We start from the raw sequence: 23,939 nt of genomic DNA, 5'->3' as shown, positions 1-23,939 counted from the left end.
ATTATGAGTGCTGAATGTTTTGTCTCTCTGAAATATAGAACTGGGACCTAACAGTAGATTTCAGAAATGGTGACCACTATGGTAACATTTTCAAGCAGCCCCAAGGGTGAAATGGACATTTCCTCATCCCATGTAAAATATGAAATTTCAGAAAATATCATCAGTACTAGATGGCAAGCATTTTAGTAGAAATAAATCATGATGTAATATATACAAGGCAAGCCATGGAACTTGAAGGTCAAAGTAGGTATGCCTTAAGGGCCAGTATGGACAAAGCACCAATTTGTGTTATATGTTCTAAAGAAGACTTTTTTTTCGGACAACAGAATCTTGAATATGTAAATTATTACCCTGAGACTTTCTGTTCTGACTTCTAGATCAATGTTTTCTCGGGGTTGTTTGACAGTTTGAATGTCATCACCAGTCCTCTTCTGTGACTGATATAGTTCTGCATCAACTAATTTCTCAGAACTGCTAGCTGCAGATTCTTCTTCTCCATCCTAACATCAGAAAATAAGAATAATCTAAATATATATGTTACACATGGACTTTTTACTTAAAAGGGGAAATAAACTCTAGACATTTCTGCTTAGAGAATAATGATTTGCAGTAAGCTCTTTTCGAATGCTTGAACACATTTCTTTGAAGCTTACAAAATGAAACTGAGACAACTAGACCTATAGACCTTGTTAGCAGATTGGAACCGTGTCCCACATTGGCAGTTTAATACTGTGATGTTACAACTTCCAACAACTAGTAACAGTTCTGTGATGGAGGGGCCAGCCCTTTTCCCTTCCCTGCTCCTTCTTCTGGTCTCCTTTTTTACACAACCAAATGCTCGGTACTCCAGCATTTTCGACCAGCTTCCAAACAATCTCTGAGAGCAAGTGTTCAGTTCATATGCAGAGAGGAGAATGTGTAACTTATGATGTGGCTGAAATAAGTCATTTTTACATAATGGCCACCAACAGTTGGTTAGAAAAAAAAACTTGAAAATTCCTGGAAATTCGGGGAAAGGTAGTTTTGACTAGTTATTTACAGAGTGTGTAAGAATATTAGTATCTACGATAAGGTCATCGAAAAACCCGGGGTTTAATTTCTACTTTAAATACTGTGATCCAGTGTTTTAACCAAGTCATTTTTTTGTCATATCAATACATCAGTCAATGTCTTTCAATTTAAGCCAAGCTACAGGTAAATTTTATATCATTATGTCATGTCTATCACAAGTCATTTGACTTTATTGCAAATCAACAAAGTCACAAGTCAATGTTTCTCAGTCCAAGGCAAGTTGTAAGTCAAATATAAAAGCAACTTATTCAGTCATACTATAGGTATAGGAATAAAAAACTAATCAACGGTTACAGGCCAACAGGTTATTTTTGTGAAGTGATGCTGGTATGCGGTGAATGGCATGCATCAAAGAACTCCAGCTGCATTGCTTTTTATTGAAAGTGACAATTTGGCCAATAACTAGACAGGAAATGAACTTTATAGTAAACCAGGTACTTTTTAATTCCCTCTCCCATTTAAATATCCTACATAGTATTCATAAATATACACGTACTTATGAAATAATTCAACATTCAAATGGTGAATGTAGGGCCATGGTTACATGATACAATATTTGATTTCCTTCCATTTTACATTTCAATTCAGTATGCACAACATCCCACATTGTCACTTGTGAGCAATATTTAACAGGCTCGCTTTTCTGTTTGCTACTAATATAGTATTACAGTCGAAATTATCAATATTTTGAAAGATATTCTGAGATGATCAATAGAATGAACTTTACCATCACTGCAGCTGTAGATTCGTTATAGCGTCTCTTCTTTGAGTGAGGGACATCTGCTGACTGTGATGGCGCAGGACTGCCTGAGAGGGATGATGCTGATATGTCCTGCAATTAAATATGTTGAAATCAGGTTAGACACACAGTTAGGATATTGCTAAATAAACCAGGTAGCCAGTTAGGCTTAGTGAATCCTTATTTGCCAGATTAATATATATTTGATGTAGCAGTGCAGACAAGATTGAAAGTTTGACCACTGGTGAATTTACAAACTGTTCATGAGATTTCATACTTTGACTATGCTGACCTTAACAGACCTTTGACCTTTACCAAAAAGACCAAAGGAGTCTTGTATTTGAGCACCTCTATAGAGCAAGTATGAAGTTCATCCAAGCTTAACATTTGTTGTAAGACTGAAAGGATACATGTAATTACTAAAGCAGATCCAAATTACATGTACAAACATGAAATCCTATTGATTGTGTGGAGGTGAGAGGTCATTTGAGGTCAATATTAACTACCATGGTAAACTTCAATAATGTTTGCTTACAAGGACTTTAAACTTGTTGACCTCAAATCACCTATGACTTCTACAATTAACAAATATTGTTATCACTTTGGTGAATCCACATGGAATTATGTAATGCAGCTCTCAACTTTTAGAGTTACCACGTTTAAAGCTTTCCTACATTGCCTAATGATGCTTTCAATATGTAGCAATGCATATAGTACTATCATTATCAAAATGCATTCACAAATCATGTGTGCAAGTTCACACATGCTTTATATCATTTACCATGGTTACTAGGATTACAGGCCAAGCTTACAGGAGGAAGAAATTTAACATAACAAATTGTGTGTTTTTTATTCATCATGTCCCTTGTACAAACATCACATCCTTTAAAGTTATTTTTTATAATGATCACAAAGTTCAGAATTATCATCATTAAACTAGTGACTGCAAACTTGGGGAATCACCCGCCACATTTGACTCCAAGTCGGCTGCAGTAAACAAAACTCACTTTGCCTCCTGCCCAATTTCCTTTAATTGGGTATTACAAAATTGTGGCATATTTGTGGTTATTTTCCCTCTGAATCCCCCACAGGGCTTTGAAATATATTCCAATGACATTGCTATGTATTTCTGTGCTGAAGCTAAAATAGCTATAAGAAGTTTCCGAAAGGTTTTCAGGCTTGAATCACCTGACACAGACATGAAATTCCTCTTCCTGACAAGTGCTATTATTCTTCAAAGTCGCTACAAGGAAACAAGTCATATCTCAAAATTTACAACTTCTGGGGGTTCCCCCCTCCCTAGACACTCAATACTGCTTTGAAATGCATTCCATATAAGTTGATTTCTCTCTTTCACACATATTTTTTGCTTTTAAAATTGCTGTTTGGAAACAGCTCAACTAGTAAATGCAGTCAATTTGCAAAAAGCCAAGTCAGCTCAGTGCTGTTTTTCTCTCTCAAACGTATTTTGTGCTTTAAACTCGTTTCTAAAAGACAAAGGATATCTGAAAACGGTTGAGCTACCAGGGGTTGGGTCCCTGGACCCTCGCAAGGTCCCTGAGATACACGCCAGAGAAATGTCATGGTTCAAGTTGCAATCATAAAGCAAGTTGCTGCTTTTATTGGTTAGTGTTTCGAAATGTTGCTCAGCTAGTCACTGCAGTCAATCACAAAGAGCGGTTGGTCTTGAAGTCGGTCTTGAAATTGTTTAATATCCCGCTTGACAAATGGTGAATGTCCGACCATGGCTATATGATACATTTTATTATTTCCTTCCAAAAAAATTATAAATTTCATTTCAACATGTGCAACTTCAACATCTAACATTGTCACTATTGATCAGTACTTGACAGGCTCCCTTTTCTGTTTGCTGCTATATAATTTTCTGTCAAAATTATCAATATTTTGGAAGATATTCGGAGATGATCAATAGAATGAACTTTACCATCACTACAGCAGATTCATTAAAGCGTCTCTTCTTTGAGTGTGGGACATCTGCTGACTGTGATGGCGCAGGATTGCCTGAGAGGGATGCTGCTGATATGTCCTGCAGATAAATATGCTGAAATGAGGTAAGACACACAATATTATATTGACTAGTAAACAGGTCGCCAGATTTGGGCATAAAAGTGATCCTTACTGGCTACAATTGAGAATATTGAATGTAAAACTGCAGCCAAGATAGGAAGTTTTGACCACTGGTGAATTCACAAGATTTTCATACTTTGACATTTATTGACCTCAAAAGACCTTTCACCTTCTGATTCTTGAGACCTGACCTTTAGAAATTTGGTTGGGTTTGACTTTTGCAAACCTTAAATGATCTTTCACCTATACAAAATTGTGAAGCAATTTTACTTATTATTTGGATAATGTACCATGCATATATTATCTCTTCCGAACTTAAAGTTCTCACTCGAGATACTTTTGATATTTGGACCTCAGCTGACCCCACATGACCTGTGACCTTCATCCAAAGTAATAGGATTCTTGTACTCACTATATGAAAGACACATGCTAAATACGAGAGCTAATAATGGTTTCCCATATGGAGATCCTCGTGTTTACAAAGATTTCAAGTTTTGACCCCTGGAGACTTAAAATGAACTGTGACCTACTCCAAATTCTCTAAACACTTTAAAGTACAGACAGATATCCTACCATGCATAAATAACCTCAATTGATGCCCATGTTCTGGAGATTTAAACTGTTCAAAATTTACCCTTGCTGGCCCCAATAAGCTAAGTCAGTAGCCAAGATTAAACCCATTTTTTTTCCATGTTGAAATGCTAGATGCAATTCAAAGCACAAGAAATGTTGTTATTATTGTTAAGATTGCAAAAGCGTATAAAAGAAGTTGTGTAATGCAGGACAGGACAATCCCATAACCAGAATAGCAGATTTGATATTGATCTAAGGCAGTAAATGGGGCTGTAAATTGTAACGCAGGTGTGCGCTGGGGAAAGAAAGCTCTAGGTGGGGGGGGGGGAGACATGCATTGTCAATCAATTGCATTGTGTTTTTCCAACGAACTCGGTCTACGGGAATAAAGGACCCAATGAAAATGTTTATATCTATTAAGTTTATAGGAACTATTTGATCAACACAAACACTTCTTTATATCTATTAAGTTTATTGGAACTATTTGATCAACATAAACACTTCTTGAGGGAACGAAATTACAGCGGAACCCCCAAACCCTGTCAGTACTAATTGCTTGCTGCTACTCAGTTTGCACACTCACAGAAACTCTTAGTATTAGTTACGTGATTGCACTGAAGTTTGTACACTCACTTCCACGCTCAAAGAAACTGATGCTGCACCCAAGACTAGAATCTATGCACAAGAAAGTGGTTGAAACTGTGGAAAGTTGTGCTCAGTACTTAGCAAACTTATTGTATCTCCAGAAGTTGACTTGTTAACCAACATTGTGCCGGTTGTATCCTTCTTGTGCACAAGTTGCAAACGTGTGTCAGCTGTGCACATTACAAATTGTTGGCAAGAGGCGCACAATCAGCATTTAATTGACGCACTCAAATGTGTTAAAGCTCATTCACATACCATGGCACGGTTATATGAGGGCTTGGTCGTATGACAGAAATCTTTAGAAGTTACTGCGTTTACTATTGAAACATTTCAGTCTCATAAATGAAAATTACTGCAGCAAGAACATACCTCATAAAACTGGTATCATAAAAGGTATCATAAACAGCATCAGTACTAGATGGCAAGCATTTTAGTAGAAATTAATCATAATGAAATATATGAAAGCAACCATAAAGTTTGAAAATAAAAGTAGGTATACTGTAAGGGCCAGTATGGACAAACTGCAAAACACAAATTTGTGTTATATGCTCAAAAAAAGACTGTTTCCAGTACAACAGAATCTTGTTTATGTAAATTATTACCCTGAGACTTTCTGTTATGACTTCTAGATCAATGTTTTCTATTGGTTGTTTGGCAGTTAGACTTTCATCACCAGTCCTCTTCTGTGACTGAGATAGTCCTGCATCAACTAATTTATCAGAACTGCTAGCTGCAGAATCTTCCCCTCCATCCTAACATCAGAAAACAAAAAAAATATAAATAAACATTGCAAGCCAAATCAAGTCAGTCAATGCTTCTTAATTCTTGTCAAGTTCAATTGATTTCATCAGGTCTAGTTCTATCACAAGTCATTTGACTTTATCGCAAGTCAAATTAAGTCACAAGTTAATGTTTCTCAGTTCAATTCAAGTTACAAGTCAAATATAAATAGGCATTACAACACATCGATGGAACTTTAAGGGCCAACAGGTTCTTTTTGTGAAGTGATGCTGGTATGTGGTATACCTATATATATATATATATAATATATATATATATATATATATATATATATATATATATATATATATATATATATATATATATATATATATATATATATATATATATATAGATATATATATATATAGATATATATGCTATGTAACTGGAAAGGGAGGTATGAGATATATTATGTTGAAATCCTGAAACATGGCAATACAATATCTTCACTGAATAAAGCTGCTAATTAGTATACAGCCGGTATACAGTGGGCAACATGTTTGTTATAGGAGCTGGGCAGCAAGTTGTATTGTCATAAGGAAGGGGTATTAGTGGAGGAGAAACTATTGGTAAATAGCACAAATTTGTGTCTATTTTATTTGTTTTGAAGATTTCAACTGTTCAGAATGGACTGTACAAAAAGGTCACATGTATATGTGACCTAGGCATTTCTTGTTCTATTTTGATTGATTTTTAAGCCCCCACCCTCAAAAGAATATGTGATTGACTGCTGCCTATGTACCAACATATTTATATCACCACTAACAATCAACCCAGTATTGAATAAACTCAGCAACTATATTTCTCATTCCTCGTAGTAGCATGATGCTTAATCAGTCTGCATATTACATGCTCCACCCTACCCCCCCCCCTCCCCAAAATACTCATTGATATGTATGCTTACAGTATATAATATAACTCATTTGAGAAAACAGACGATGAATTATAAAAACATGTCCTGCTTAAGACATATGGAACATTGTATTATTACTATATTAATGATGCAATACCCTCAGCTGCAAAATATTTGTTCCCAACATAACTTAGTGTAGTCAAGGTTTCCCAGATGATATGCTGGTGTCAATGCCAAGTTTTCTGAATGAAAATACCACACTAAATTATAGTCTACACCAGAATCCAGCAAGTAAGGATATGCCAAGAAAACAGTTTAAAATGATCAATTTTTATCCACTTCTGCTATACACAACATGTGTCTTCCTTTTGTAAGTACAATGTACGTGTAAGAACAAAATACACTGATTATTTGTTTCAATTGGGCAGATTATTTGCTTCCAATAATTATAAAAGATTAATAATTTCCATTAAAAAAAATCCATTGAATTCAAATCAAGTCACAACTCATGGTACAAGCAAGTCAAGTCATATCAAGTCACTGTTCATTTGTTGTCAAGTCACATTAACAAGTCAAGAAAAATGTGAGTCGAGTCTGACTCAAGTCACATGAAAAACAATTGACGTGTTCAGCAATGAGGAGAATATATCATATGACAGCATAACAAATAGCCAGTTCCATCAGATTGATTCAATCTGGTCACTAGCAAGGGAAAAAAGGACACAATTTCAAGTTTACAATATGAAACTCAACATTTTCATGTCTTTTTCTGATCATCGTAACTGTGTAAGACCTTTGTGACCTTTTCATTCCATCTTTGAAAATTGCAAAACTTCATCTAATTGTTTCAATTTGTTAGGTTCCGCTCAGTTCTTACTCTGAATACAAAGTTACCAGTACATTATATATGCTATTCATTACATTCCTCTCATTGCTAAGCTAAAAATAAAAAGCAGTGCTTTTTCTGGCAGTTTGTTCACTAAATTAACCCTTCCTGTAATTCAATCATTATTGTTTCTGCTGGTTTCATTCCTTTTATCTCACCATCAAGATTTTAGTTAATCACATCTTTAATGACAATAATAAAAACTATGGCACGACTGTAAATTTATGTTAATTTCAACACACAGTTTCTCTTTCATACTTGTATTCAGTAATTTATTGTTAATTTAACAGATTTGTTAACTGATAGCCTACCGCCTTCATGAAATGGACCTCCCTTCCTTCTTACAGGCAAATTACAAATTTACATATTACATATTCAATATCAATCAAGAGACTACTTCCTTCTGGAAATCAAGGTATGAGATATGAAATGAGTAGAAAGATCTTTTATTAAAAGAAGCTATTTTGACCAGGAATGTTACAATTAAACTAATAGTAACTGTAATATATTCCAAACATTCTTTACCTTAAGAATAAAGCGTAATTCCACAAGGTCTGCTCCCTGCCCAGCCTCAAAGTGACATTTACAGTTGTGCCTCTCCTGTGTACCTTCCTTGATGTTTAGCACAAATGTGCAGAAACCTCCCTTGGAAGTGGCGACCCTTTTGAAAGATATTTCCTGAAATGATAAAGGTGAGTCTTTAACATTATTTTTGTAACTACTCACAGGAATGATTGCTATCCTATGGTATAGTGCTTGATACACCAACATAATGGTAGGATAATGTTTCACGGGCAATTACTACTAACAAGAATCACAAATCCTCCCAGTGGATATATACTTGAAACCCAAATACTCAAACAGCTGATTTTGAAGGGAATTGTACACAGTATACATTATTGACATAACTTCTGAAGAAAGCTGTTTAAAATCCTTTCCACAATGTATGTCCGTCCGATCTGCCGTTGCATATAATATCTTGCCACTTCTTGGGGACTTGATTCCCTGAATCCTTTGTCCCTTGTATTCACAGCAAATCAAAATTTGGTGTTAAAGAGGTGTTTTTTACTTCTTTTGCTAGAAAGAAACCAGCAAGGAGTTTAAAAATGTTACTGAAAAGAATTGATCTTCTCTGAAGAAATATTCATTAGAACTAGGTTTTACTGTAGTAGCTGTGATCACCATGTGATATATGTCAACTTAGATTTTATAAGGACGGACTGATTATTTCTGGCACATTAAATGTGAAGTTGTTACATGCAGAAACTATTCCATGTCTGTTTCATCTGGTAAGAGAAAATCCATGTGTTTACTGGTAAAGTGGTTGACTTGTTTTGACTAACTTTACTAGCAAAGGAACCTACAGCTTGTTGTTCTGAGAGAGCTAATAGACTAGCTTCTACTTATGCACACTAACTGCATTCACCAATGTTAGCAATTTTAAATACTTTCACATATTAATACAGCTTTCGACACCTATTTTAGCTAACTGCAGACCTGTCAAACATCATCACAGCAATCCACAATGCAAATATAAACTTGAAAAACTTCTTATTTACTTACAAGGACATTTGACTTCCACTATATATGTAAGGAGCTTGTTCTCACAGCTCTGCTCAAACTGCATACGTGGTATGACATTTAACAAGATTCCCTTTCTTGAGATATTGCAGTTATAAAGTTTTCAGGTTTGTTCACCTCAGATAACCTTTGACCTACCGTAGAAAGTTTAGACTTTTTGCATAGAACCACAACACCCAATTCATTGTGCATGTGCAGAATTTAGTTTCTTAATTTTGTAGAATTTAGTCGAAGTTACGTTTCTTAATAAATCCCGTGTTTATGGTTTTTACATTTTGAACCCTGCTGACCTCTGCTGACGTTTGGCTCCTTAAAACCATTAAATACCTCATGGTCAGAATGCGCAGCCACATACCGAGGGCTGTGAGTATGATATTTGCCATCAATCTCCAGTCTGCAACATGATCATGCTTTTCTGGATTTTGACTCCAAAGTACCTTTCAAACCATCACAAGCTATATTGCTTGATATACATCTTCTGCCAGATATAAATGATATTTTACAAAAAAACATTAACTTATTTTGTAATATGTAAAGATGAAGTAACATGACCTATTTTTAATTAGTTTAGTTTAGTAGAAAAAAGGATCAGGAGGGACACTTCAGTCCCCATCAAGGACCCTATAGAGAGAGAAAAAAAACTGCAGACACAAACACTCAGACCCGATTACAATGCTTAAAGTGCTTGTCCAAAGCATTCTTAAACCCATTGACACTACTTGCAAGTACAACTTTCTCAGGCAAACCATTCCACTCATTCACAACCCTATTAGAAAAAAAGTTATGCCGAATATTAATCCTACAATGTGACTTTTGGAGTTTAAGACAATGACCTCTGGTACAACTACTGTTAGCAAACATGAAAAAGTCGGTAAAGGATAAATTGTTGAAACCATACACAATCTTCAAAACCTGGATCAAGTCCCCACATAACCTCCTAAGCTCCAGTGTGGTGAGATTCAACAGTTGTAACCGCCTATAATAAGGAACCTTCTTTAAGGAACTAATCATCCTAGTAGCCCTCCTCTGGACCTTTTCAAGTACTTCCTTATCCTTAGCAAAATATGGGTTCCAAGCCTGCACAGCATACTCCAGATGAGGCCTAACCAACTGCTTATAAAGCCTTACTACGATGTCCTCTTTCAGAAAATTGAAGTTCCTCTTGATCATACCTAAAACCCTATTACCTTTTTAAGCAGCATCAAGACAATGTTTAGAAGGTTGCAGAAATGAGTCAATGTAGGGTCGCTTTCAACAGAGACCTCCTGTAACTCCACACTATGTAAACTTTTGGTTACTACTACCAATGTGCATTACCTTGCATTTATCAATATTAAAAAGCATTTGCCACCCCTGAGACCAGGAAAAAATCTTATCCAAATCCGTTTGAAACTTCTCAGAATCGCATTTGGAAGAGATCTCAGAATAGAATTTGGTGTCATCAGCAAACTTCTTAGCTGTACACAAAATATCTCCGTCGATGTCATTTATATAGGCAACAAACAACAAGGGACCCAATACAGACACTTGTGGAACCCCACTAGTAACGGTCTGCCAAGAAGAAGCACAGCCTTTAATTACCACCCTCTGTTTCCTATTACCAAGCCAATTCCCGATCCAAGACAGTAAATTCCCATTGACACCCATACTCTTCAGCCTAAGTAAAAGACGCTGGTGGGGAACTTCATCAAAGGCCTTCTGGAAATCCAGGAACACAACATCTACAGACTTCTGCCCATTAAGTGAGCTTGTTACATCTTCCATAAACTCAAGGATATTAGTGAGATAAGACCTTTTTTGACAAAAGCCATGTTGAGATTAAAGACTGACTGCTGAAATGACAGATCATAGACTTTTCAACAATAGACTCCATGACCTTACAAACAACACTAAGTGGGACTAACGGGCCTATAATTACATGGCTTAGACTTATCAACCTTCTTGAAAATTGGGGTAATATTAGCACATCTCCAGTCCTTGGGAACATAACCTTCAATCAAAAATTTACTAAAAAACCAATGAGAGTGGAACGCAGAAATGGTGTGCAAAAGTCTTCAACAAATACGGATGGATTGCATCCGGTCCAGAAGCTTTAGAAACATTTAGACGAAGCAGCTCCTTTAAGACAACCTCATCCGAAAATAAGACCGTATCCATTTTAGGCCTATCACTGCCCCCCTGAAAATCTGGAATACTACTCATCTTCTCTTAGAAAAACCGACACAAAATAGTTGTTCAAAAGATCAGCAGGATCCTGACTATCAGTATCTATATTATCAGCCTTAGGTGCCCTAAGAGAAACAATTGCATCTTTAACTTTCTGCTTTGACCTGACATAAGAAAAGAAGGCCTTTGGGTTATCCTTAATTTTTAGGGCAATGCTATTTTCGAAATTCAATTTTGCATCAGAGACTAACATTCTACCTTCAGCTGATGAACTTTAAACTTGGCCAAAAGAGATTCAGATTTAGTCCTCCTAAACAACTTCCACATTCTACGTTTTTGCCTAATTGCACATCTAACTTTCTTATTCATCCAGTGAGGCATACTGCTTTTACGACGACGATTCTTCCACGGAACATGATTTTCCAAAATGACCTTTAATTTATCAGCTAAAAAAATCCAAGACTGAGAAGCACTCATATCTCTAAACAAATTAATCCAATCTGTACCCTTTAGTAAAGTTTCAATTGCCTCTGTATCTGATCTCGAAAAATCAGGGACTTTTTCCTTGCTAACAGAATTTATGACTTTGCAAACAAAATCAAAAGCTAGTATATCATGATCACTGGTTCCTAGTATTCCTAGACCCATCAAATCAACAGCATTGCTTGGATCAGAGCGCAAAACAAGATCCAGGATGTTATCCCCCCCCCCTAGTAGGGAAAGTAATAATAATAATAATAATCATACTTTTAATAATAATAAGCAAATATTTATTGAGCACTTTATGCAAAGGCCTCAAAGCGCTTTTTCCAGATCAGATACAGAGGCAACTGAAACTTTACTAAAGGGCACAGATTGGATTAAAGTAACATGTTGATGTAAAACGCAACCTTGCACAACATCTAGAAAGTAACTACCCTTCCTACTACTGGAACCATCTATCCAATTAATGTCAGGAAAATTAAAGTCGCCCATTATAACAACATCACCATTAGCAGCCTTTCTAATTGAATCAAACAGCACGACATCATTATCATCGCTGTTGTTAGGAGAACGGTAAACAACACCAACAGTGATAACATCACTGGACCTCTTGGAGTTGTCTGTGGACAACTCGCACCAGACAGAATTAACAAAAGACCCTTGCAACTGAGATTTCTCAACACTTACAATGTCATCCCTAACATACAGTAAAACTCCCCCACCAATCCCATTATGAGTGTCCCCTTCTGTCCTGACGATACACAACATACCCTGGGTGAGAAACCTCAGCACTATCAATGTCCTCCCTTAACCAAGATTCGGTGATACCAAACAATATTACCTTTCTTCATTATTTTAGATGTAACGTGCAGTTAACACACTCAGATATTGCTCAATGAACTGTCTAAATTATGTGAAGTTTAATAGTTTACACTTCATTAATATTATTATAAAAATATATAAAAAATTAAAATATTCAACTTTTGTGTGATTAGAGTCCACCATACCTTTGTTTTTTTTCCTTCAGCGTCACAGGTCCAATCTGGTGGCTCTATGTTGACAAAATGACATGTCAGAGGCAATTCTCCTTGTTTAAAAAATACTGCACATTGTTTTACCAACACAGAAACTTCATTTATGCTGACAATCTTCAAACAGAGAACGGAGAAAAGAAGCAAAAATGATGTAGAAGAAACAGCTGACAAGATGCTACAGATACCAATATGTGAACTGGAGCATCAAAAGGCACAGTAGTTCTCACCAGACTTATCATTTGGACAAGCGTGTCTCCATGAATGAACCTATATGGCACCTAGGTGTATGTGCCAGCATGTTTTGTAACTCGTCCACCTTCAGACACTAACCTGAAACAACTTAGTGCTTGGCTGGACGGTGCATGCGTAGTAGTATTAATGCTTTGATTTGGCATTCTTTTCACTTTCTCTGAGTTTCAGCTGGACATGTGTATATATTAACAAAGTATCTACTATCTATACACAAATGTTGAGATCATTCTTGATTCGTCCTTTGCAGACATGTTGGTTCAACGATCTTCTTACTTTTATACAGTAAGCCAATAGACATTTTCCATTGAGTTAACAAGTATGTGACAGAAATCACACACTAACAGCCCATTGACTTGGTCCCACGATATCACACTTGCTTCAGTCGATTAAAGTTACAGCGCTCAGTTATGACTGGAAGGGGAAAGTTAATACGCAACCCATTAACAGAAGAAGTAACCTCCACTTTGGAAACACTATCAGTCAACAGTTAGTTGGAACAAAGTAGTGACTAATCATGTCATACGACACATACCACGTATGGAAAGGGGCGAATGGGGGGGGTACACTAATCAAATCACTTTAACTGAGCTCAACAGAAGGCTGGCAATGACCCAATTGATACAGAAATAAAGAATGGTGTCGTGTGCAAATACTATAATTATTTATTTATGGAACTACTAAAACTTACCATGACTTAAACTATTTCAACACTTCATGAGCAAAAAGGAAAAGTTTAATCCCACAAAAGCTCACAACATTTCAAATAGAAGGAGTAAGACACAAAGTCGTTGAATAAATTTGAAGAGTTTGACATCTGGAACTCCATAACCTCACACACACAGTAACGTGTGTGAGTTAATAAAACAGAAAACGAAATTGTTTAGTGGTTCTGATGCCTAAACATATTCATAGTGTGTTAAGCCATACATGTTTAATAATATTCGGGTCATTTCAAGTCAAATCACGGATGGCCGTTGCTGCACCCTCTCGAAAAAAATCACAAAGTTTTATGTATGATTTGAACACCATAAAATAAGCATATTCTGAAAGTTTCAGTTGCATTGCTTTACAATTGGCCGATTTATCATACTTTGAAATTCCGCAATTTGTCGCCATCATGGCATTTTCTTGACATTTCTCAGCAATTAAACATCCTATTACCTTTCTATATCAGATGCATATAAAGTCTACCCCATAGAACAGGAATAAAAAAGTTAGGCTACAAGAACATTGTCTTGTGAAGTAAGGTCAACTTAAAAGTGTCAACATATTCGATTTTTGTATTTTTCACTAAAAATGTGCTATTTTTAGTGATTAATTGCTCCTAAACCATTGCTTCAGGGTGCTTGATTCTTTCAGAGGCTATTATGTCTAGTACAAAAAATACAAAATAGTTATTAAAATGCTTTCTGGCCAGTGGTTCTTCTTTCTGCCCTGGCCAGATCATTGCGTTGTGTCCTTGGGCAAGGCGCTTTATCTCCATTGCCTCTCTTCACCCAGGTGTATAAATGGGGACCTGCGAGGTAACTTGTAAATATAGTTGCGTGCGCCGGTTTGTGGCTGCACCTTATGGGAAGTCCCCCGGGGGACACGTGGTTGTGGTGCACTGTGGTGCCCCAGGAGAGATTGATTGAATTGTGCACACTTTGGTGTGTGGGTGTGACAAGTTACCAATGACCAGGGGTTAAGTTGTAAAGTCATGTGAGGAGGCATTAGCCTCATACAAGACTGTAAACCTTCAACTTTTTTTTTTAAACTTTCCTATCATATATTTGCAAGTTGTGCAGCTCCAAAGTTGCTATATCATGCTGCGATTCAGCATGAGGAAGGGATTTTGATGCCATTTTTTTACTAAAGTAACCGTATTAGAGTTGTCAGAATTTTATACTTTAATTATAAGTATAAAGTTCTTACACCTAAACAAATTTCAGAGTTGTAGCTTTTCTCAATATTAATTTATGAAGTTGTTAAATTGCTCCGATGTACAAAGGAGGTCGTCTTTGACAGCCAGTAACTCAAAACGCGATGAATGTTGAAAAATTCTGATGATTTTTTTCTGGAAGAGATATAGTACCACCCTGTTTGTACAAAAAAATTAAGGAGGGTGTTTTGCCTTATTTTGAAATGAAAAATCCTCAAAGTTTGGGATTTTTACAAAAACGTTTTGCCTGTTTTGATGTTCCACATGTTTTGAGTCTAGGTATTGTACTTCAAGGTCATTCATTTCAATACTGTGCAGATTGTAATGCCATATAAACAAATACTATTTGCAATGTACTTGTTTGTTTCTGGTTTTTCATTAAATTAAAAGACTACTATAAAATGAATGTTAATCGGTACAGACATGTACAAGGTGTACAGTACATACATGTACTGGGCGTAAATATAGTGTGCTTTAGTGTTAGTTAAATGGGAAATGGGAATTTGTAAAAGATGTCGAACTACAACATACTCCAAAATTTGGTGATTTGATATGGAATGACCCATTCACGAACTTGTGCACACCAAAATGGAGAGGATTATCAATTGACTAATGCAGCAACATATAAAGAAAGGTATCAGGAATCAGTTATCATGTTGACAAAGTCTATTTAGTGACTTAGTATAACCAGAGGGAAACCCTCTTCCAATTAAATATATTACATATATGCAGCACCAGTGTAGTTCACAAGCTAACCCTGGCTAGTGTTCATACTGCATGCACCTGGAGCTGACCTTTGACCTACACATTAAACAGCAATGAGGTTCTACTACATATGGGAAAGTCAAACCAGCATAACGTTCACATCTTCCCTGAGACCTGACCTTAAGGAATTTCTGAGGGTTTGACTTCTTCAAACCTTCAATGAGGTTTCGCCTATTGCAAATGGTGGAGCAATTTTACTTATCATTTGGATAATCTACCATGCATATATAATCATTTTTTTAAGATACAGTTCTCCAGATAAAGCATTTTGATCTTTGACATTTGGACCTCTGCTGAGCTGACCCCAAATGACCTCTTACCTCCACCTACGATAGTAGAGTTCTTGTACTCACTATAAGAAAGCCACATGCCAAATATAAGCTATGTGATGTAACCTATCTTGGGATATCGTGTTTACAAGGTTTGTGTTATAAGGCTTTACAGAGTGTGAACTTTGATGAACCCAAATGACCTTGACCTACAAAAACACTTAAGTTCTTGTACTCATTATAGGAATGCCACATGCAAAATACAAGAGCCAATTCAGTTTTCATGTATCTACCAAGTATCACTTTGATTCAACTTGTGGTTGTCAAGATATCATGTTTTCAGCCATTTTTGACCAAAAAAAGGCCCACCCAACAATAAATATGAGGTAAAATTGGTGTTGCAAAGAACATGTACATATTATGTAGTTACATGACCATGCCGAGTAATTATCATAATCGGACTTATGGTTGCAGAGATATTGACTTTTTAACCAGAAAGCCAGTATTATTTCTTGCCAATTGAGATTATAATCCCAAGCTTTCTCATTGTTGATTAAATTGATCAGCAAGGTTATTTCACTAACTGTGGAACTACCTACTAAATATGTTAACTTACCATGTTTACAAGCTATTTTTTAGCAAAAATCAACTCAAGCCCTGCCCCCTAATAAATGTGCATAATATCACATTGAACATACATCATCATGTACCCGCTATCTACCAACACCTTCACACAAAGTATGATTCAATTCTAAAAATGTAACATTTGACCCTGTGACCTCATTAATATTCATGCAATAAGCTCCAAAATTAATAGGGCTCTTCTACTCACTATGGCGCATATATGTATCAAGTATGACTTCAATCCAACTTCTTGTTGTTCAGTTACCGTGTTTACAAGCTATTTTAGTGAAAATAAAATTAAGCTATGCCCTCTTATAAACATGCATAATATCAACTTTAACATCTATATCACCATGTTCTCACTATCTACTGTACCAACACGTTAATACCAAGTACGAATAAATTCTGACTTTTGGTTGCAGAGTTATTAGCATTTGGAGATTTTCACATTTGACCCCATGACCTACTGGCTATGGCCCATCTATGCACTAAGTACGACTTCAATCCAATTTGTCATTGTTCAGTTACCGTGTTTACAAGCTATTTTAGTGAAAATAAACTTAAGCCCGCCCCCTAATAAATATGCGTAATATCAACTTGAAGATGTATAACCATGTACCCGCTATCGACCAACATATTCACACTAAGTATAAATAAATTCTGACTTTTGGTTGCGGGAGTTATTAGCATTCGAAGATTTTTACGTTTGACTGCGAGACCTCATTATTATTCATGATATGAGCACCAAAATCACCAAATCATGGGTTCTTCTACTCAGTATGGCGCATCTATGTACCAAGTATGAATCCAATTTGCCCTTGTTGAGTTATGGTGTTTACGAGCCAAGGGCGTCCACACACATATACACACGCAATTACCTATTAGATTCCTTGAGCCTTCGGGCAAGAAATCATAAATGATATGGCAGGCCTTGTCCACACATTAATATTCATAAGATGGGATGCAAAAACATCTGCTCATCATAGGGCATCTACAGTCTCTACCAAGATTCTACTTGTGTTTGTTGAGATATCGTGTTTAACAAGCTGTTTTCCATGATTTCCCATTACGCCCCACCCAAACATAAATACTAATGAGGCAAACAATGTTGTTGCAAAGAACATGTGCTTACTAATTAGTTACATCACCATATCACGAATGAACAAAATAGGACATACGGTTGAAGAGATCGTGACATTTTAAGAATTTTATGTTAAGCCCCGCCCACTCATTGATATTCATGATTTTGAAATTGCAAACGATACAGCATATCTACACACCAAAGGGAATATACCTACCAAGAATGACATTCATTCAACCTGTGATTGTTGAGGTACAAGCATCCACACACACCAGCATGATTGCAAAGGTTACTGAACCTTCAGCATCGTAACCAAAAATCACATCTTGACTTCTTGATAAATGTAAATAATAGCAAATATCAACACAACCCACCATCTTATCTCCCAGGAATCCAAATGGCAGCCAATATCAACAAGTGAAGATCCTCACCTTTTCACCCCCTGGTAGTTCCAAGTAATAGCCAACATGAATTTGTGTTATACTTTCAGTGGATGACAGATCTTTAGCAGCATATAACACGATATGTTTGCCTTCAACTATTTCATCCCCGATGTCAAATTTCTTCCAGCTGAAATTTTTTAATTTGATCACACAATTTCGCTCAGTTAGTTCATAAGGTGTGTCCGGCTGAGGTCTCCACAGAGGCTGGGTGCCTGAAGAATCCAGATGAAAAAGAAAGGTATTTTATATTTATTAATCATAATAAAAAGTTCTAATAGGTTGCATTTATATGACAGATAGATTGTATTATGCAGGAATTAGTCTGCAAATGCAATGACTGAACACTGTAAGAGACTGAGTTCTATCATAACTAAATACAACCTATTTGTATAGGTGGAATCAATTTAAAAGCGATACACATGCATTTAAATATACCTTCTTCATGGTTGCTGTTATATATCTTTGCTTTCCATTCACATCCTTTCTTGAGAACCAAGCAGTGAGGCAATGTCAGTTTTACTGGTTTCAGTAGCTTCAGGTGACTAGGCAGGAGCTCAACCACAACTGATGAATTACTACTGAATGAAAGATCAGAATCACCCTGGAAATTATATGGAATAATTCTCATCTGGATTAACTGATCCTTCTCCAGAGCACCAGGAGGTACTTCTAAGCTGACACCGGTATCTGGAATCTCTAGCACTCCTCCATCCTTGTTGATGCAAAGCTCCATTTGCAGTGGATTGGAAGGTAAGTTGTCTGCAATATAAATAATCAGACAAGTTCAGGGACATTCAGCAGGAGTATTTTACAACATTGTTTTCAGTGAAGAGTTGTCTCCTTAATGGTCTTCTTCTTTGCTAGTAGTTGTAGTATATATGAGTACACAGGCATTTATTCATTCTGCTAAACTAATGTAGGGAAAAGGTAATATCTCATATTTGCTTATTTATCAAAAGTTATTATTTCCTCCAATGCTACTTTTTATATTACAACCTGATATTAAGTCAAATTTGATCTTTTTGCATTTATCAGTTTACCAGTTTAGTTTGTTGTTACTTAAATAACAAAACACAGAAGTCTACAAGCTCAACTATAACACATAATTTATGTTTACAAATACTCAAATTAAAATTACTCAGAGGATTGACATTTGTTGCTGATGTTGTTCAAAGCAAGATTGTTACAAGTATCACATACAATTCTTTACATATTACAAACTTGAAAATGTGATACTTAGCACTACTGTTACAAACGTCATTATATGGGAAATAACTATGCAATGGCAAAGTTGACATGAGAATAAAGACACACCCTTCTACTTTATTACGAATGACTAACAGTAAGTAAACTACATCATGCATGTTAGGAAGCCTTAACACAATGATGTAGATTTTTATTTTTCATCAGAGTAAACTGTTGTTGGCGGTGTGTCCTTGATACCATGCAGCCATACTGACACCATCGTTTCAGTATTTGTTTCTTGAACCTGATGTTAACACTAGTTACTGCATGCTGATTGTAGTAGTTCATCACTAGCTACCACTGTGAATCTTACTACAAAGACTGGTAAGCATATAGTTATGCTATGATGGCATTCAAGTCCTATTAACTAAGGATTTATAATTCTTTTGCACAGTATAATTTGACATTCTCTCAATGTATTAAAGTTTGTTGTTACAATAATGCAAGAAGTATCAATATGATTCCAACTGCTCAACAGTACCTCAGTAGGATGAGAATCGAAATAGACCCAGCTCCCCATACAAGATTGTCAGAAGAAATTCTCAGAATTAAGCCTTGGGTTCTTAATACTAGCAGAACACAAATAGGATTTCATAGGAAATCACCAATAATCTGAGGTAAAAGGAAATAACACTTTTTGGATAGAAGTGATGCCACAGAATGGTTAGTTAGTCTCCCTAGAGCTCAATTCAAACATGATGTGGTCTTTATGGATGTCTTGGAGAACAACAGTTCAACAGCTGTTGAACTTCAGTTTGCTTGTTGATGTTCTATCCATTGATTTAATCATGAATATTTAGCACTAACCTGTTCCAATCATAGATCCCTGTTCTTCATGAACTGTTCCTGAAGCCTTGATCTTACTCTGAAGAACAACAACATCCAATTACAAATTTTATTTGAGTTAATGCTTAAAGGAGTTTTAATAAGTTGAGCAACTTACCACTCTGTATAGTCATATGTACATGTCACATACAAGCCTAATAATAATAATTAAACTTCACCAGTTATACAAATATCAAAATTGGGTTAATATAATGCCAGAGTTAGATATGACAATCACTTGCAGTTTGTAGGCCTTTGTCATCCTACAGCACCCCTGATTTTATGAGAAAAATACCACTTATAACTAACATGTATAAGATATGACTGTAGGATGAATCTACAAGTTCCACTTCTTATGTATGATGTCACTTAAGAAGATAATTTGATATGTATAATTATATTTATTGATCTGGACAAACCATAAATTCCCAACAGGTCTTTTCACATTGTAGAACATTTCAAAAGTGGGTCATGATTCTTAACTTACATTTCCTTTGCTTGGAACATCGTTGATTTCGTCTTCTTGTTGTTCCACTGTTTTATTTGTTTCGTCATTTGTTGATGAAGAAAAATGATATAAACATTTATGTGAAGTAACCACAAAAAAGTTATGGAAGACATTATATCATCAACTGTATCAATCTTCATCATATATGCAATGTATGAAACATCATGAACCAGCCCAACAAAGAAACAGTCTCAAAAGACTAGTATTGTCATAAAGTTTTCAAAAGTTGATTGATCCTGTAGTAAGTTTACTTTAAGGCCAGCCTTCATAGTTTTCTCCAAGGCTGGTCAATAAAGACACAAATATATTACTGCGCAGTTAGTAACATGTAATGAAAGGAAAGGGCTTGTAGGACCATCAGGGCAAAGAACGTTAGTAACAACACTGAGCATAAAGAACCTCCGCTTATCAACAGAACTCCAGCCGCGAGTGAAGAACTAAATGTGTATGCCTGCTTCAACTGAGGCTGATGTTGTTCAAAGCAAGATTGTTACAAGTATAACATACAATTCTTTACATATAACTAACAAACTTGAAAATGTAATACTTAGCACTACTGTTACAGACATCATTATATGGAAATAACTATGAAATGGCAAAGTTTACATGAGAATAAAGACACACCCTCCAACTTTCTTACGAATGACTAACAGTAAGTAAACTACATCATGCATGTTAGGAAGCCTTAACACAATGATGTAGATTTTTATTTTTCATCAGAGTAAACTGTTGTTGGCGGTTTAACCCTTTCCCATGCTCCATGAGTGGTTGTTCCACTGTGTCCTTGATACCATGCAGCAATACTGACACTATTATTTCAGTATTTGTTTCTTGAACCTGATGTTAAGAATAGTTACTGCATGCTGATTGTAGTAGCTCATCACTAGCTACCACTGTGAATCTTACTACAAAGACTGGTAAGCATATAGTTATGCTATGATGGCATTCAAGTCCTATTAACTAAGGATTTATAATTTTTTGCACAGTATAATTTGACATTCTCTCAATGTATTAAAGTTTGTTGTTACAATAATGCAAGAAGTATCAATATGATTCCAACTGCTCAACAGTACCTCAGTAGGATGAGAATCGAAATAGACCCAGCTCCCCATACAAGATTGTCAGAAGAAATTCTCAGAATTAAGCCTTGGGTTCTTAATACTAGCAGAACACAAATAGGATTTCATAGGAAATCACCAATAATCTGAAGTAAAAGGAAATAACACTTTTTGGATAGAAGTGATGCCACAGAATGGTCAGTTAGTCTCCCTAGAGCTCAATTCAAACATGATGTGGTCTTTATGAATGTCTTGAAGAACAACAGTCCAACAGCTGTTGAAATTCAGTTTGCTTGTTGATGTTCTATCTATTGTTTTAATCATGAATATTCAGCACTAACCTGTTCCAATCATAGATCCCTGTTCTTCATGAACTGTTCCTGAAGACTCGATCTTACTCTGAAGAACAACAACATCCAATTACAAATTTTATTTGAGTTAATGCTTAAAGGAGTTTTAATAAGTTGAGCAACTTACCACTCTGTATAGTCATATGTACATGTCACATACAAGCCTAATAATAATAATTAAACTTCACCAGTTATACAAATATCAAAATTGGGTAAATATAATGCCAGAGTTAGATATGACAATCACTTGCAGTTTGTAGGCACAATGTCATCCTACAGCACCCCTGCTTTTATGAGAAAAATACCACCTAAATTGTATAAGATATTATTGAAAAGATGTACCTACAAGTTCCACTTCTTATGTGTGATGTCACTTAAGAAGATAATTTGATATGTATAATTATATTTATTGATCTGGACAATCCATAAATTCCCTACAGGTCTTATTACATTGTAGAACATTTCATAAGTGAGTCATGAGTTTTAACTTACCTTTCCTTTGCTTGAAATATCGCTGCTTTTGTCTTCTTGTTGTTCCACTGTTTTATTTGTTTTGTCTTTTTTTGATGAAGATAAATGACATAAACACTCATGTGAGTTAACCACAAAAAAGGTCATGGAAGACATTATTTTATCAACTGAACCAATCTTTCATCATACATGCAATATATAAAACATCATCAACCAGCCCAACAACAAAACAGTCTCAAAAGACTAGTTTTGTCCTAACTTTTTCTAAAGTTGAATGATCCTTCAGTAGATATACTTTAAGGCCAGCCTCCAAAGTTTGTTCCAAGGCTGGTCAATAAGGACAAAGATTTATTATTGTGCAGTTAGTAACATTTAATGAAAGGACAGAGATCATAGGACCATCGGGGCAAAGAATGTCTATAACAATACTGAGGATGAAAAACCCTTCATATATCAGCAGAACTCCTGTCGTGAGTGAACAACTAACTATGTATGCCTGCTTCAACTGTGGTTACACATTAGTGTATGTAAAACGGTTTGAAAATTTGTAAGCTGACCGACATTTACGGCATATTCTTTATAGATTTCATTTTTACTGTAGGGATGTCCCTATTGATAGTTACTTTTTTTTAAGTAGTAGCTTGTGAGACACCCTTCAAAGATGGACACATAACTGTATAAAAATAGTGAGACCAAATGAATATCTCAGAATACTGCCAAATATCTCATTTGCATATAAATGTTTACATGATTGTTGTTGCAATTAACATGATAATCTCAGACCTCTTTCAATGCATTGTTATCGAAAGTCATGTATAAGGAGAACTAAATTGATATTCATTTTGTTTCAAACATATCAACGTTATATAACATAGTCAGAAAATTAAAGTTATGCATGACATAACACAGGTTGTAGGCTGAATCATAATAATGCTCCTTTCAAGGGGAATAACCTGCATATGGATTTGATATGTTTTCATACAGTTGTAACATCGTGTTATAAGAAGTAATCATAAGGCTCCTTTACAACCTAATGTTCTTTACAGCTGCTTGCTAAATGACAATCTGACGATTGCTTTACTTCTTATACTTCCATGGAAAATTGCATCTAGACATACATAAGTTTATTGCAGCAAGTAAGTTTTAATAAGTAATGTTAATTGTTATTTCTATGTTAATATCCTTTTCATATTGTATTTGGCTATGGAATGTACATCTGTATAGT

General features: G+C 35.7%; 1 protein-coding gene across 3 annotated transcripts in view; it reads right to left on the bottom strand.

The window, feature by feature from the left end:
• Window positions 1-23,939, bottom strand: part of LOC139977167 (uncharacterized) — a 187,079-nt gene that overhangs the window by 118,470 nt on the left and 44,670 nt on the right. For 2 of the 3 annotated variants that reach the window (XM_071986380.1, XM_071986381.1), the window contains exons 18-19: window positions 22,736-22,800; window positions 22,235-22,292 (exon numbers count right to left, since the gene is read on the bottom strand). In XM_071986380.1, coding sequence (XP_071842481.1) covers window positions 22,235-22,292; window positions 22,736-22,800 — 123 coding nt within the window. Of the gene's footprint in view, window positions 1-1,798; window positions 1,904-3,755; window positions 3,873-5,718; window positions 5,869-8,163; window positions 8,317-12,875; window positions 13,017-18,245; window positions 18,470-18,692; window positions 19,017-20,309; window positions 20,368-20,814; window positions 20,862-22,234; window positions 22,293-22,735; window positions 22,801-23,939 lie in introns of all 3 variants that reach the window. The other variant, XM_071986379.1, reaches the window with a different exon arrangement.

The sequence above is a fragment of the Apostichopus japonicus genome, chromosome 12 (genome assembly GCF_037975245.1).
Source record: "Apostichopus japonicus isolate 1M-3 chromosome 12, ASM3797524v1, whole genome shotgun sequence".
Lineage (NCBI taxonomy): Eukaryota > Metazoa > Echinodermata > Holothuroidea > Aspidochirotida > Stichopodidae > Apostichopus > Apostichopus japonicus.
Note: the sequence above shows the minus strand (reverse complement) of the source record. Positions and strands in the feature narration are given on the sequence as shown.